Raw genomic sequence first — 14,866 nt, forward strand, 5'->3', positions numbered from 1 at the left:
AAAGAATCAGCAAAGATGGGTGATTTTGTGAATTTTTGAAAGGCTCTGCGTGGTTCGTTGTTCAGTTAAAGGGGCAGTCTGGCCTAAAAACGACACATAACATTATTTGTCATGTTATATAAAAACTTGTAGCTCAGCTCAGCCTGGTGAGTTTGAAAGAATTTACAATTTCTTATCTTAATTTGCTTTTACGTCTATCAACGTTCTCTCACTACAATACCCAGAATACATTACACATTGGGTAGCCCTCCATCATGTATCCCCCCACCAAAGCACTTGTAGTTTTTGAAAAGCTCCTCCTTCAATACGCATCAACAGAAGGGGGTTTTCAAGACTAAATCCCACTCTTGGGACTACTACAGCACCACGGCACGGCAGGGGTAGGCTTGTTTACAAGATTAAGTGGTGGTTACGTTTTTAATTTCCCTTTAAATGTCCCTTTAAATGCATTTGGCTTTGCTCAAATAATCATCGAAATGACCGATAGATTGCTTGGTTACTAATATGATGGACAGTGACAGCCCTACTCATATGTATACATGCATACAACACACACAATTAGATGTGTGATTGCGGCTGTTACAGTTATTACAGTATCACATAAGCAACAGACACAGACAGTTCATAACCACATAATCTTGTCTGTCTGTACACATACAGGCACACAGGCACTGAGGCTGCACAGTATATCGTTTGCATTATGGACCTTTGCATTCCTGAAATCACAGAAGGCGGCGCTATGCAAATAAGCCCTGCACTGATTTTGTTTATTTGTTAGCCATCTGATCAATCACACGCATCCAGTTCTCACTAAATTTTGTAACTCAGTTCTAGGGGGCAAGGTGACACTCGAGAACAACGGGTAGGGGTAACAGTGAGAAATAGAATTGGGCCTAAACATGTCTTGGCTGATCGAATGCAATTAGGGTTTAGCAGAAAAACATGTAAATCTGATTTTTGTTCAACTAGTCTTTTGATCACAGCACATCAAATCTTCTTCATTGTGGTTTTAGTATATTGCAAGGTAGAGATGGCACAACACCGCTTTTTCTTCCCCCCGATACCTTGAAAGCTTTAGTATCAGAGTATTAGCTATTTTTCATTGAAGCACTTAAGATGAGGTTATAAACAATGTAATTGTGCCCTGAAACGTACAACATGGTTCTTAAGGTCCAACTGAGTACCTTAAATCAGGGGTTCTCAACCTTTTCCACCTTAAGGTCCACTTATTTATGACTAGATTAAAAAAAATAATAATAATTTTAGGGAAAGTTTCAACACAGTGATGTTTGGGTGCCACAATATGCAATGTTTATGACTGAAAATAAACTATCAGCAGATTAGGCTAACATAAACTCGCTTTATATATATATATATATATACATATATATATATACAGAAATCAGGCAACATGGTGGCAAATTAAGCGAAAATTTTCACTTGCAAGTGAACGATTGCTACTTCGAGGGAGTGTATTTTGTCTGTTTGGCTGCTGTTGCAGGGCTTGTATTAATATTCTTTACTATTAAAAAAAAAATCACACTTCTTTCTTATTATTAAGCCAGTTTTTTTCACTGATTTTTATGACAAAATGCTATCACCCACTATGGACCACTGGCTCCTCCTTAAAATTGGCCCAAGGACCACCTAAGGCCCTGTGAATGATAAACTCTGCCTTAAATGACTCTTAAAGGTACACTACATTCTCTTTTCCAGAGAAAAGGTACATATTTGTACACATAAGGTACATACTTGAGCTCTTTTCACTACTTTTTCAAAGTATCTGCCCAACTCTGTGCACAGTTAACATGACAAGACACAGTGAGCAGGTGCTATTTCAGGACAGGTTTGTTACAGGACCGGATCACATTCGTTTCTCAATAGCAGCGTTTTCTTGCTATTGACCCGATGTTGATACATGGTATCAGATCGGTGCCACCTCTACTGCAATGCCAGTCTTGATAGAAAGCAGATAGTGTTCAGTCCGTATCGTGCAGCTCTAACGGGCAGTCACAGCTAACGTGTCCTAATGCTGGTTATAGTGATGTGAGTGAGTGGTGGAGTCACTGCAGCTGTGTGCTGACTCAGCAATCTTATATGTCCTCCCTTTCACCTCCTCCTCCACACTAACGCACTCATTTCTTCTCCTTCTTCATTCATCCTCCCATCTGTCTGTCCAGCCATCATTCCATCCGTTCACACTTGCTCTGATCTCTGTCTTCTTCTCCGCTTCTCCACCGATCAATCAATCAATCAATCAATCAATCAGTTCATCATTTCCTTTCCTCCGATCAGCTGATCTGTCCACACTCTCCCTCTTGTCCCTCACTGGCTGTTGCAGACCGCGCTCTTCCCGCTGGCCGCTGCCGCTTTCTTCCGTCTCTTGTTGAGCAGCGGGTTGCTGGACGTGTCCAGGTCCTTAATCTTCACCTGGTCGTAATCCACACGCATGGTCGCAAGAGCGCTGGTCATTTCCTCCTACAGAGAGGAAGTGAGAGAGACAGACAGTCAATTAGAAAGAAAGAAAGAAAGAAAGAAAGAAGAGAAACGAGAATAGAAAGAAAACAATACAAAAGAAAAGAAAATAATGAAGGGGAAGAATAAAAGTAAAGAAAGAAGAAATGAAAAAGAATTAAGGAAAAAAAGGAATAAAAGAAAAAAGAATGAAAAGAAAAAAGAAATAAAAGAAAAAAGGAGAAAGAAAGACACAGACAGACAGACAGACAGAGAAGAAAAGAAAGAAAGGATAAAGGAAAGAAAGAAAAAAATTAAAAAAACAACAAAAAAAATTAAAGAAAGAATAATGGAATGAAAAGAAAAAGAGAACAAAAAAGAAAGAAAGAAGACAAACAATACAATACAAAGAAAAAATACAAACAGAAAAGAAAGTCGGAGGGAATAAATAAATAAAGAAAAAATAAAGAACAAAAAGATTGAAAGAGAGAAAACATAAGAAAAGGAAAGGAAGAACAACAATGAAAAAGAATTGAAGAAAAGAAAGAAAAAGGAATAAAAAGAAAAAGGGAATAAAAAGAAAAAAGAATGAAAGGAATAAAGGGAATAAAGGAAATAAAGGGAAAAGAACAAAGGAGAAAAAAGGCAGACAGACAGACAGAAAGAAAGAATAAAGGAAAGAAAAAAATAGAAAGAAAGAAAGTGAGTAAGAAAGAAATAAAGAAAAAAGAAAGAAAGAAAGAAAGGAAGGCACTCTGATGTGAGCTGATGTATCTAATATATATACTATGCTGCCCTCTTTTGGATTTTAGGACAAATTACAGTGAAATTTGGATGCAAATTTGATGATTGAAATGAATGAAAATTAAACAAGTAAAAGAAGCAAATGATGACTTTTATTCCAATTTGTTTTAATTATAATTATTATTATTGACATTAATAATAATTTTATTATTCAATAACAAAAAATCCCAAAATACTGTAAGTTTATATCATGTTATGTTTTTGTATTAAACTGCATGTCCATTGTTGTCCAGCAGGGGTCAGTGTTGTCTGCTGCTTACCTTCACTTCATCCCACATCTCTCTGTCCTCAGTGAGGACCCGTGTGGTGTGCAGCGGCGTCGGAGGGACCACCATAGATCGCTGGGGAAAAACACAAAAATGATCAGAAAATCAACAACTATTCACAACACAAACACAACCTCACCGCTACTTATATACTAGAACTACAGTTAACACTGCACTACAAGCACAGCTCAGACGCAGACAGAGAGTCTGATAGCTTTTGCACGTTAAACTGACCTCAATTATCAGGATTTTGTCAGGTTTCATTGGTTTTGCTGTTTGATACAGCGCACACAGCCAGGTTGCCAGGTTTGCGGTCGGCCCACCAAATCAGAATAGTTTGAAAACGTAATGATTTCAGCTTCTGATCAGAATCTGAATCAGAATCATTTTATTTGCCAAATTTATAAAGCACACAGGACGGGCAGCTTTTAATCAAACATTAGGCTGGAGATGACTGCAGGACCTGGCAACCCTGCCTGCTCTAGAGAATGCCAGAAAGATCTGTGGACTATCTTTAAAAAAGAAAAACAGGTAAACTAAACAGCGAGAGATGATTTAAATCAATAAAAGTAAGATTGAAGCTTATAATCTTAATTCTAATTTAAACAAAAGGTAAAACTAAATAAGGATGAGAACTGCGGCAGCGTCGACACTACAGTGATGTGTGTTAAAACCATCTTCTAAATGTTGTTGGTAATCAGTGAGCGCGTTTACATGCGCTCAATAATCCGATCATAACCAGATTTCTGCAGTTATCCGATTATTCAAACAGTCATGTAAACACAATACTCCGATCTAGAAATCCGATTTAGAAATATGATAAAGAGAGCTGGATTTTAGCTCAGTAATCAGATGTCTCAGTACACGTGAACTCTTACTCAGATTTCTTTCGGATTCCTCAGTCTGTGCGTGAAAACAGAAATCAGGCCCGGAAATAAGCGAGCAGCGTTGCCGAAAGATGCAGCAAAACACTTTAGGAGCTGCACTGAAACCAAACATGAAGAAAAAATAAAGGATTTAAATATTCTTCATCTTCTAGATGATGCATGTTCATATTTTCATGTAAAGTGGAGTGATGTTTAATAAAAAACGCTCATGAAGTTTGGGCTTTATGTTACAATTACGTCTCATTTTGTGAGTTTATTGGCTGGTTGCAAAGCAGAAATCTGATTACTGTGTGACTCATGTAGACGTGGAGTTTCCCCATTATCTGATTACTCAAGTGCATGTAAACGTGTTGATCGGATTGCTGACATAATCTGATTTTCTGCAGTTATCAGATTTTTAAGTGCATGTAAACGCATTCAGTGTGGAGGGTTTTCTTAGAGAAAATAAAATACGGAGAAAATGAACTAAAGTGGTGTCGCAGCACACGGTAATGCTCACTCTCAATTGTTTTAACTTCGCTCACGCATGTTGCGCTTTATTCAAAATGAACGAATTTGAAGGCAGATTTGCTGAGCAGGCTCACCTCTACAGGCACTTATATGACACCTCCATCATAACGTATCACAGAGAATACTACCACGACCACAGCGCTAACTATAAACTAGAAATGGGCGATATGACAAAAACATAATATTGTGATACTTTGAATTTTCACGATACACGATATGTCACAATATTTCTTTTTGCAGACATCGGATCAGTTGGAACTGAGAAAAAAGAGCCAGTAGTGCTACATTTTAAAACATATAATCAAAAGCTGTGAATAAACCCATTTTTATTCAATACTGTGTTGCACCAAATCCAGTTAAACAGGACTGATTTTGCTCTCTTCATGATGAAACATGCTGTTGGTCAGTGTCTACAAGTACTGACAATATCCAAGATAAGCATTATCTCATTATCAGAAAAGCATTACTGTATTATCATGATAACAATATATATAGTCATATTGCTCAGCCCTACCAGTAACGTTAGTGTGTCTGTGACACTCTGCTGTCAAAGTATCATCCAGGCTTAACATGTCGAGAGGCACCAATACATTCATATAAATGATGACTATGAACACTCACATTGATCCAGGGATGGTTCATGAACTGTGTAATGGTCATCCTCTCATTGGGGTCAGTCTTCAGCAGCTGGTTAATCAACTGTTTGGCTAACGACAGGAGAGACAAGAAGTGAGCTGCCAACACACACTGTCACAAATACACTCACTCAAGTATTAACATGCATGTTTTAGTGGAGCAGTAAAGGCCAACACATTTAACCCTTTAGTGCCCAGTTTGTTCCTGTGATTTTATGCACATTGCTGTACTAATTACGCCCCATTAACACCTTAAACCAGGGCTGCCCGAAGCGTGTCATGCGACCCAAAGTTGGCCCATGAGGACGTTTGATTTGGCCAGTCATAAATTTACCCAAACAGCCTTCAAATACTTTGTATTTTAAGTATTTTAGGGGATGGATACAGTGTAATGTTATAAAACACGTTCTTAGAAATTTGACTTGACATGGCCCACCACACTTGCACTTTGGCCCCCCAAGATGAAAGATCTGGGAAGGTTAAACCCCACAGTGAGAGTTTCTCACTCACATAAATATCTAACATGTTTTATAGTAGTTATTGAGTTATTTATAGAAATGACAGACTAATACATCTTTATTATCCATTTTTATTAATATTTCATCTTTATTAGCTTAATAACAATAAGGGTTCTTGGGTCTAAGGGGTTAAACTCCATCGAACACTCTATACTCTCAATGCGTGAAACTTTACGAAGCAGTAAAACACGTCAGTAGACGTGTATAGAAGAGTAAAGTGGGTTTTAAACATACATGGACTTCAGGCTGAGTGTTGGTTGGGCTGGTTGTTGAACTGGACACAGTGTTAAAATGTGAGCAGCAACATGAGCTCGGTCAACACGCACACATTCGGCCACAACAGCTGAGGCATTTACGAGCTACTATTTACAATAACACACACGCTCAACCTAAAGGTTGCTTTACTATGAATTCTGCTTTTAAACTTCTTTCTGCTATACAGAAAAGGTGAAGTGGAGAATGAGCCACAAACTAACGCAGAGTAAAATATAACACTGATATCATTTGTAGTTAAACAGGTTCATGTTTTCAGTCATCTTGTCTTCCCATAGTAACATCATCTGCAAATTTTGACAGCAATTGAACACATATTTTACCCTAAAGACTGTTTTAACTCCATGAAAGTCTTTCATTCACTCGTATATAATTTGAATCACTTCCTTGGCGGCTGTGATCTGTTAGAAATAAAGGTTCTGTTCAGGTGCATTTTTCGTTCGTCAAGGTACAAACAATGTAAATGTTTCCTCAAAGGTACAGCAGTGGTTTTAAGGTCTGATTGTGCACCTTAAATAGGTTTTCCCAGGTGTAAAGTTCATATTTGAACCTCTACATAATCTAATGTTTTAAAACAGAACAATAAAATAAAAGTCCTGGAGACGAGACGGGGTGTGTGGAGTCAGTACAGCTTAGAAAATATAATTTTAATGAATTATGGTACAGTTATGTTCCCTGACTAAAGGTACTGAGATGCACCCTTGAGGGTACCACCCCAGTGGCAAGAGGGGTACCGCCCCCATGACAGTCTCATACTTTTTTCTGAGAGTGTATAGAACCATTTTTAGTCATACATGGATCATTCTACTGTATTGGCTGTTTGTGTAGTGAGAATTTCAGCACATTTTCAGCTGGACTCAAAAATGAGCTAAAATGAGCTAAAATTCTAAACTGTGTTTACTAGAAGTCATAATATTTTTCATTAAAACACAAAAGTTTACTTAATTGCAGAAAATGTGTTTCGGTAGTGACAATTCTTAATGTTCCACACTGATTTTCAGATTTTGGGACACATTCGCTTCAAAACAATGGGATCTAACTGCTCAGCATGTGGCCATGAGGGACAGGGATGCAGTCCCACTTCTTGCTCTAAAATGCAGGGGTATGGCTAAAATAAGACTCTGCCTACAGACTAAAACTGTTTCTGTACACATGATGAATCTAAATATTCCAACTTCAGTAAAAAAATCAAAAGGGTCTTTAAAAAAACACACTGAAAACACGTACTATGATTTTCACAAGTGTAAATTTAGGGGTTGGGGTTTGGGACAGACACTAAAGTACAGACCGCGTAAATGATGATTTTGTACACATTTAGTTTAATACTACCTCAGTGAATGCCTTGGGTTTAAATAGATCATAACAGAATCCTTGTAATTATCTACTATCTGAGTTCTGAAGCACATAATCGTCTGCTAAAGAATGGTGATTAAATCTGTTCGTTTCAACACACACACAGCTCTTTTCTCCCAGAGTTCACACACAACAGACACACCGCTCCTGTCTTACCCTCCTCAGACACCTCGGCCCACTCTGGGTTGGGGAACTCGTACTGGCCCATTCGGATTCGCCGCTTCATTCCTGGAGAGATGGCCTGGCCTGTGTTCGAGTAAAACGGTGGGAAACCGCACAACCTGCACAAACAAACAACAACAGTTCACCTCTTGCCCAGGGCAGGTCAGCTGAAAAACAAGGACACAGTGCCATTTACACAAAGCTGCTCCTGTATGGTCAGTGGAGCAGATGAAATGGACAATGAGGGTAGAAACAAGGAGATGGACTCTCCTTGTGGTCAGTGTACATGGATCATCTTTGACTGTTATGTTGCTTGGCAACCACAGACCACAGTCAACAAACCATACATCATAGTGGAAGAAATTTTTTTGGGATTGTTATTACAATAAATGATGCCTCACGTCAAATCTATCAACACATCATGATCATGGGGAAACCACTGCATCACGCAGCCTCGCATGACCTACTGCTTTTTTCTACTTTTTAAGCTGTTTAAGTCATTTAATGACTATTTGACTGAGGTTTAAACATGAAGTAACACACAATATAAACTCCCTTTCTCATTCAGGTATGCAAGTAATCATGACATGAGCCATTTCAGGAAATCTGGAAACTTTTCTTTCTCTGAGAAAAGCTCACAATAAGACTATACCAATCAAGATACTCAGTATAGAGCATATTTAATAAACAATAAAGTGAATTTTATATTGAGTTTTTCATGCTTATCTCAACTGATGGTGACATTGATTCAGGAATGTGTTGCATATAAATACAGACCAAACAGACCACGGCAGACACATCACACGCCGCTTTCTCATACTCACAGGATGTACATAATGACGCCCAGAGACCACATATCGCATGACTTGTCATATTTCTCAGGGCCTAGAACTTCAGGGGCTAAGAGGGAGTAAAACAGAGAGAGAGAGACTTAGAAATACAGTAATGAAGACGTGTCTGCAAATAACATACAATTACAGAACTCCAACTCACATGAAGTGGCACTTCTAATTCAGACAAAACTCTGGGAAACTGGCCAATCCACGCTGCACCCACAAATGCATACTTTTGTAGCAACTGTTACAAAGTTGGCAGAACACAAAAATGTCAATCACCACAGGGAATTTATGTTGGAGTTTAGAGTCACTATATAAGGCTGAGTTTCCAGTTTAAAACAGAGCTGAACCCTAACAGTGTGAACTTTCACACACAAAATAAATATCACATGAAATTAACTCCCAATTTCTGTATTTCGACAAGAAAAAGTTTTTTTTGTAGCCGAGTTTGGGCTACAGCCCCTTATTAGGTTGAATGGGATTTTTGCTAATAGTCTGTAAAGCTTCTCCAACCTGGCAACAGTTGCTACAAAATATCATATTTGTAGGCAGAGCTGGATCTGAGTTACTGGCAGAAAAGGGTCTAGAGCACTAGCAGGACACACACATACCCACGTAATATGGGGTGTAGCAGGGCGTCTGCAGCGGGTTGTGTAATGACGTTTCCTTAGCGAAGCCAAAATCTGTCAGTTTGAGGACGCCGTTGGATTCTTTACTGGTGTAGAGAAGGTTCTCTGGCTGCGGAGTGGGTGAAGAGGGACAATAAGAAACAAAACAATATTTTAGACATTCCAAAAATATTCCCAAATCATATTCCTCACTGGACGTCTACGACTGCAAACCATATTCTGCCCTAGAGGTCTACTTTCCCGAAGTATACTTTTCACTGGAAGTCTATTTTCTCAAATCATATTCCTCACTGGACGTCTATATTCCCCAGTTATTTTCCGCACTGGGGGTCTATTATATTTCCAGCTCATATTCCTCACTGCGGGTCTATATTCCCAAACCATATTCCTCACTGGGGGTCTATATTCATCAGTTATATTCTTTAGTAAAGATCTATACTCCCAAATCATATTCCACACTAGAGGTGTACATTTCCAAATCATACACCTTACTGGAGGTCTATATTCCCCAGTTATTTTCCTCATTGGGGGTCTATTATATTTCCAGCTCATATTCCTCACTGGAGGTCTATATTTCCAGCTCATATTCCTCACTGGAGGTCTATATTTCCAGCTCATATTCCTCACCGGAGGTCTATATTCCTCAGTTCTATTCTTCAGTAAAGATCTATATTCCCAAACCATATACCTCACTAGAAGTCCCAACGTAAACTAAGAGTCATGACGTCATGACGGATTTTTTTTCCAGCACATGTATTAAATGACATCTACACTTTATGAATATATAAAAATACATAGTACAATGGATAAATATGATGTTATTGCCAGCACTTCTACTGTTTACTGTTCAGATCATAACTGTGTAAACATGTATCCAGGTGCGTGTTGTGCAGGGAGACTGTGACAGCAGACTGTTTACTTTTCCTTTCATGTTTTTAAAAGACAGTAATTGTGCAAGGTTATCAGAGGTATTACAATTTGAAACGTTATGATTATCTTTGTGTGTTATGCAGAAACATATTAAAATCAGTAACACACGGACACACAGACACACACACACACACACACACACACACACACAGCCACTCCTCAGAACACGCTCACTGTTACCTTAATGTCTCTGTGTGCGATGTCCACATTGTGCAGAAACTGAATGGCTGTGCCGATGTCCCGCATGATCTCCGAAGCCTCTGCAACAATACACGGAATATAGTTCTACACTTTGTTTATGCAATAAGATCTATAATTACAATTATACCACAGTTTATAACTGGGGTTTGTTATTAACTTTTAGCAACCATGACACAAAAAAAACTCTATTTAAAGGGCCCATACCCCCCCCTCGCCCCAAACCTTGGTCTGCTTTTGGAATTTGTGTGGTTTTATGCACAAAACAGTCATAATTGATCTTGACATGACCATTTTATAACCTCTCTTTATTCCTTAGAATTAAACAGGCTGCCTCTGTTACTGTGCATTTCAATGGCCTCTAGTTGGCTGCCTTGTATTGCGCCTTGTAACTTCAGTATGAATGGGCAGAGCTGAACTGCTGCATACAGTACAGCCGAGTACACTGTTTTTTGTGACATCACAAAAACAATACAATTCAAAATGTGCTGATTTTGCAGGAATTTCCAGATACAGACAGTACAGGCTGGGGAGTGAACGGTGCATTTTGAAATATGTGAATAATGTGAACTTACTACATCAAACTCTATACATTCATATTCAAAAAGCAAGAAAATATGAGGGTTCTGTCATACGAGTCTTTCAATTGAGCGAGAGTTTATTTACATTTTGCAACATTCTTTGGTAGGGTCTTGCTAATCAAGCTTTGTCCTTGTCTCTGTCACTGTACTATTTTAAACAGGCCATCACCCACTTTGAGTCACTACTTGGGTGTGCGTCACACTTATTTTTCGTACGTGCCCACCCGCGATAGAAGCAGATGAGGAGGGGATTCGCCCTCAGCTAGGTTAGCCTCAGTGAGCTAATCGGCTCAGTGTCGTGCAAACTGTGCGATGCGAAACAAAGTTTGGACATAACCTACATGAAATTAGTGAATATTTACTTTGTCAGGCTGTAAACTTGGCATAGTGACTTTCTTTCTGTTGTTTTTAGCTGTGTAGCCTTTAGCATGCTGCATGCCAACTAGCCAGCCAGCAGAGTAAAGTGATGAAGCTGTATCTGCAGTGGCACAAAGAAATGGAGTAGTTTGCAGCCTAAAGCCCAGCAAATCCAAAGCAGCTCACTGCTACGGCTTTTACCAAGAAGGCAAACATATCGGTCAGCACCCCCCTCAATGTATGCCACGGCTAGCCCATCCTCAGACCACCCAGATTATCATCCTGCGCACAAGGTCTAACTATTTTTTATTCTCCTAAAACAGAATTTAAATGTACATCACCTTTTATTTTGGAAAATAAATAAGACAAATGTTACAAACAATTGAGAGAAAATATATAAAAGCCCTACTATAAAATGATGCTATTGCTGATACTGTGCTAGTTCAGTTAGAGCTGTATAACCAGCTTTATTTATGATATTGCTGTTAAAATATTTCACTAAAATGATTTACAAAGGACAATGAAAGAAAGAAATGAAGTACAAATAAGTAAATTAGATTGTCAGTGATTAAAAGTGGCATTCTGTCTAACACTCTGCTTGACCACCAGTGGGCCGACCAGACAACGCTGAGCAAACAGCCAGTGGGCTGCCAGCTTTGCCAGCAGTGGGTCAACAGTGGCCACCTATCCTCTTATATCCAGAAAGGAAGCAGACAGAGGAGAACTTTTATGAGCATGTTTTTTTATCATTAAAATAATCTCCCTCAGTCAATCTGAGATGAATTAAGTCTTTTAGCTGCTGTGAGTTAAGTCAGTGCAGTTGGTAATGTTAGAGCTTCCTTACATACGAAAATCACTTTCTGCTTGGTGAACAATGTGGACACATGTTGGCTCATCAGGGTAACATGACAACAGAGAAATATCTCAACTAACTTTACTAAGCTATCATGGTTAGCCTTCTCAGTGTCTAAGACACTTGTGTTTCATAGTAGCAAAGTAAAGTAAACCATATTGTGCAGAAACTGAATGGCTGTGCCGATGTCCCACATGATCTCCGAAGCCTCTGCAACAATACACGGAATATAGTTATACACTATTAATCCAATATCTATAATTACAACTATACCACAGTTTCATTACTGTTTATTCCTTAGAATAAACAGGCTGCTTCCGTAACTGTGCATTTAAGACTGATATATATATATATATATATATATATATATAAATGGCCTCAGTTCTGGTTGGCCGCCTCATTCAGAAAGCAGTTCAGAATAAAACACTAATTGTAACTTTAGCATGAACAGGCAGAGCTAAACTGCTTCAGGCAGAATAGCCAAATATATGTAACTGCTGGTTTTGGTGACATTACTAAAATAATCCAAATTAAAATGTGCTGATTTTGCAGGAATTTCCAGATACAGACAGTACAGGCTGGGGAGTGAATGGTGCATTTTGAAATATGTGAATAATGTGAATTTACAACATCAAACCCGATGTGGAGATACCTAAAAAATGGGGTGGGACTGCCGTGTGGAATGTAAATGAACTATCTTGCTAATCATGTTTTGTCCTTGTCCCTGTTTCAATACTATTTATAGAAATATCTTAACTAACTTTACTAAGCCATCATGGTCAGCCTTCTCAGTGTCTTAGACACTTGTGTTTCATAGTAGCAAAGTAAAGCGATATGCGGTGGTAAGACGCTACAGCATTTACATATAAAGTGAAGAGGATGGTATAGTGGTTAAAAAATATATAGATAAGCAAGTATAAATATAGTATACATATATACAGAGTGAGTGAGTAATTGTTGGTGCAAATATGAATAGTGCAGTAATACTAGGATATAAAGTACAATACAGTGCAGTGAGTGCAAAGATGCAGTTAAACTCCAACCAAAATCCACCCAAATAGGAGGGAACCCACTCAATCTGGCAACACTGGCACTGACTAAAATGCCCAGCAGGTGGCTGTCAGGCTAAACACTGAGACATAACTATAGTAACGTGCAATACACACGTCAACTTTTAAGATTTACAGCTGTCTATGTGAGCTGTCACACGTCAGTATTGGCATCGTCAACTATTTTCATTATACGGTATTCGGTACTGAAACAGCCATTCGTTTTTTCCTCAAAGGTTTATTACAAAACTAGCCACATCCAGCTTTATCCACACCATGTTGGCTGGGAGCGGAAAGACTGGACTAATTTAGGGTTACTCAGCACTGACAGTCTGTGCGTGTGTGTACAGTGTGGGTATGTAGAGCGTGCGGATGTGTATGTCCAGTTATAGGGACAGTTTTAGAAATGACTTGTTTACCTAATCAGACTCAAACAAAAAGCAGAGCCGGAACAGAGTCAGTTGTTTGGGTATTTTAGGGCAAACTAATGATTGAGGCTTCCGACTGTGTGTGCGTGTGTGTGTTTGTGCATTGTTAAGACCAACAAATAGTCCTGAGAGTTAAAATTAAAGTCCCTTTCACTCAATGCTCCATGTTTCACTCTTAAAGCTGTACGAGAAAAAAACATTTCTTTTGGGGTCCTAAGGTCAACAGTAGAGTTAGACTTAGGATTTAGGCTTAGAAAGCTCTTATTATATATAGATACTTACATATAGTAATGTGCAAAAGTTAGAGACCACCATTCATTTATTTAATTTACAGTCAAAATGTCCATTAATTACAAGTTATTCATTCCAAAGCCTCCACAACTAAATATAATACTCCATTTTTAGTAGTGTGTCCACTTCCATTCTTTTTCATTGAGATTTTCAAAGAAATGTTCAGGGATGTTTTCCCACACCTCCAAAGCTTGATTGTCTATCTCTCTCAAAGTTGGTTATCTGATGGGGCAAGTTTCAGTGGTCAAACAGGTCTTGCAGGTGGTTGTTACGAATCTCATTTTTTCTCTATCTTTTAAACTTTTTTTGAACTCCAGTTTTGGAAACACCCATTTTTTCACTTATTTTCTTTGACATTCTTTCTCGTGCAAGTCTATTATCTCATATTTAATGATTTAATTTTTATTTTGGGACATATTATTACATATATGTACAGACATACCACATATATATATATATATATATATATATATATATATATATATGGTATGTCTGTATATATATATATATATATATATGTACAAAGTTAGTTTGTCTAGGTGGAAACTTGGAAACTCACCTCTCTCAGTAAAAGCCTGGTCACCTCTGGCCTGAATTCTGCTGAAGAGCTCTCCTCCTTCCATACTGAAACACACACACACAAACACACGATGAAATCGGTATCTAATCACACTTCCTTTTACAGCACGTGAGTGAGAGAAAGAGAAAGAGAGAGAGAGAGAGAGAGAGAGAGAGAGCAAGAAATACATGAACCGAGAAATGAGTAAATGAATGAGTACTGAAGAACGTAGAGTGAATGAAAAGTGAAATATTTAAATTACACCACATTTTCATTATTGACATTCACTGTTG

At 38.3% G+C, this 14,866-nt stretch overlaps 1 protein-coding gene across 1 annotated transcript in view; it reads right to left on the reverse strand.

Moving 5' to 3' along the window:
• Positions 1 to 288: 288 nt before the first annotated feature.
• Positions 289 to 14,866, reverse strand: part of mapkapk3 (MAPK activated protein kinase 3) — a 56,062-nt gene continuing 41,484 nt past the window's right edge. The window contains exons 3-10 of the mRNA XM_036559483.1: positions 14,574 to 14,638; positions 10,438 to 10,517; positions 9,310 to 9,436; positions 8,687 to 8,762; positions 7,857 to 7,981; positions 5,543 to 5,628; positions 3,519 to 3,599; positions 289 to 2,478 (exon numbers count right to left, since the gene is read on the reverse strand). Of these exons, the coding sequence (XP_036415376.1) occupies positions 2,326 to 2,478; positions 3,519 to 3,599; positions 5,543 to 5,628; positions 7,857 to 7,981; positions 8,687 to 8,762; positions 9,310 to 9,436; positions 10,438 to 10,517; positions 14,574 to 14,638 (793 nt within the window). The 3' untranslated portion in view covers positions 289 to 2,325. The remainder of the gene's footprint in view (positions 2,479 to 3,518; positions 3,600 to 5,542; positions 5,629 to 7,856; positions 7,982 to 8,686; positions 8,763 to 9,309; positions 9,437 to 10,437; positions 10,518 to 14,573; positions 14,639 to 14,866) is intronic.

Source organism: Colossoma macropomum, unplaced genomic scaffold (assembly GCF_904425465.1).
Source record: "Colossoma macropomum unplaced genomic scaffold, Colossoma_macropomum, whole genome shotgun sequence".
Classification (NCBI taxonomy): Eukaryota; Metazoa; Chordata; class Actinopteri; order Characiformes; family Serrasalmidae; genus Colossoma; species Colossoma macropomum.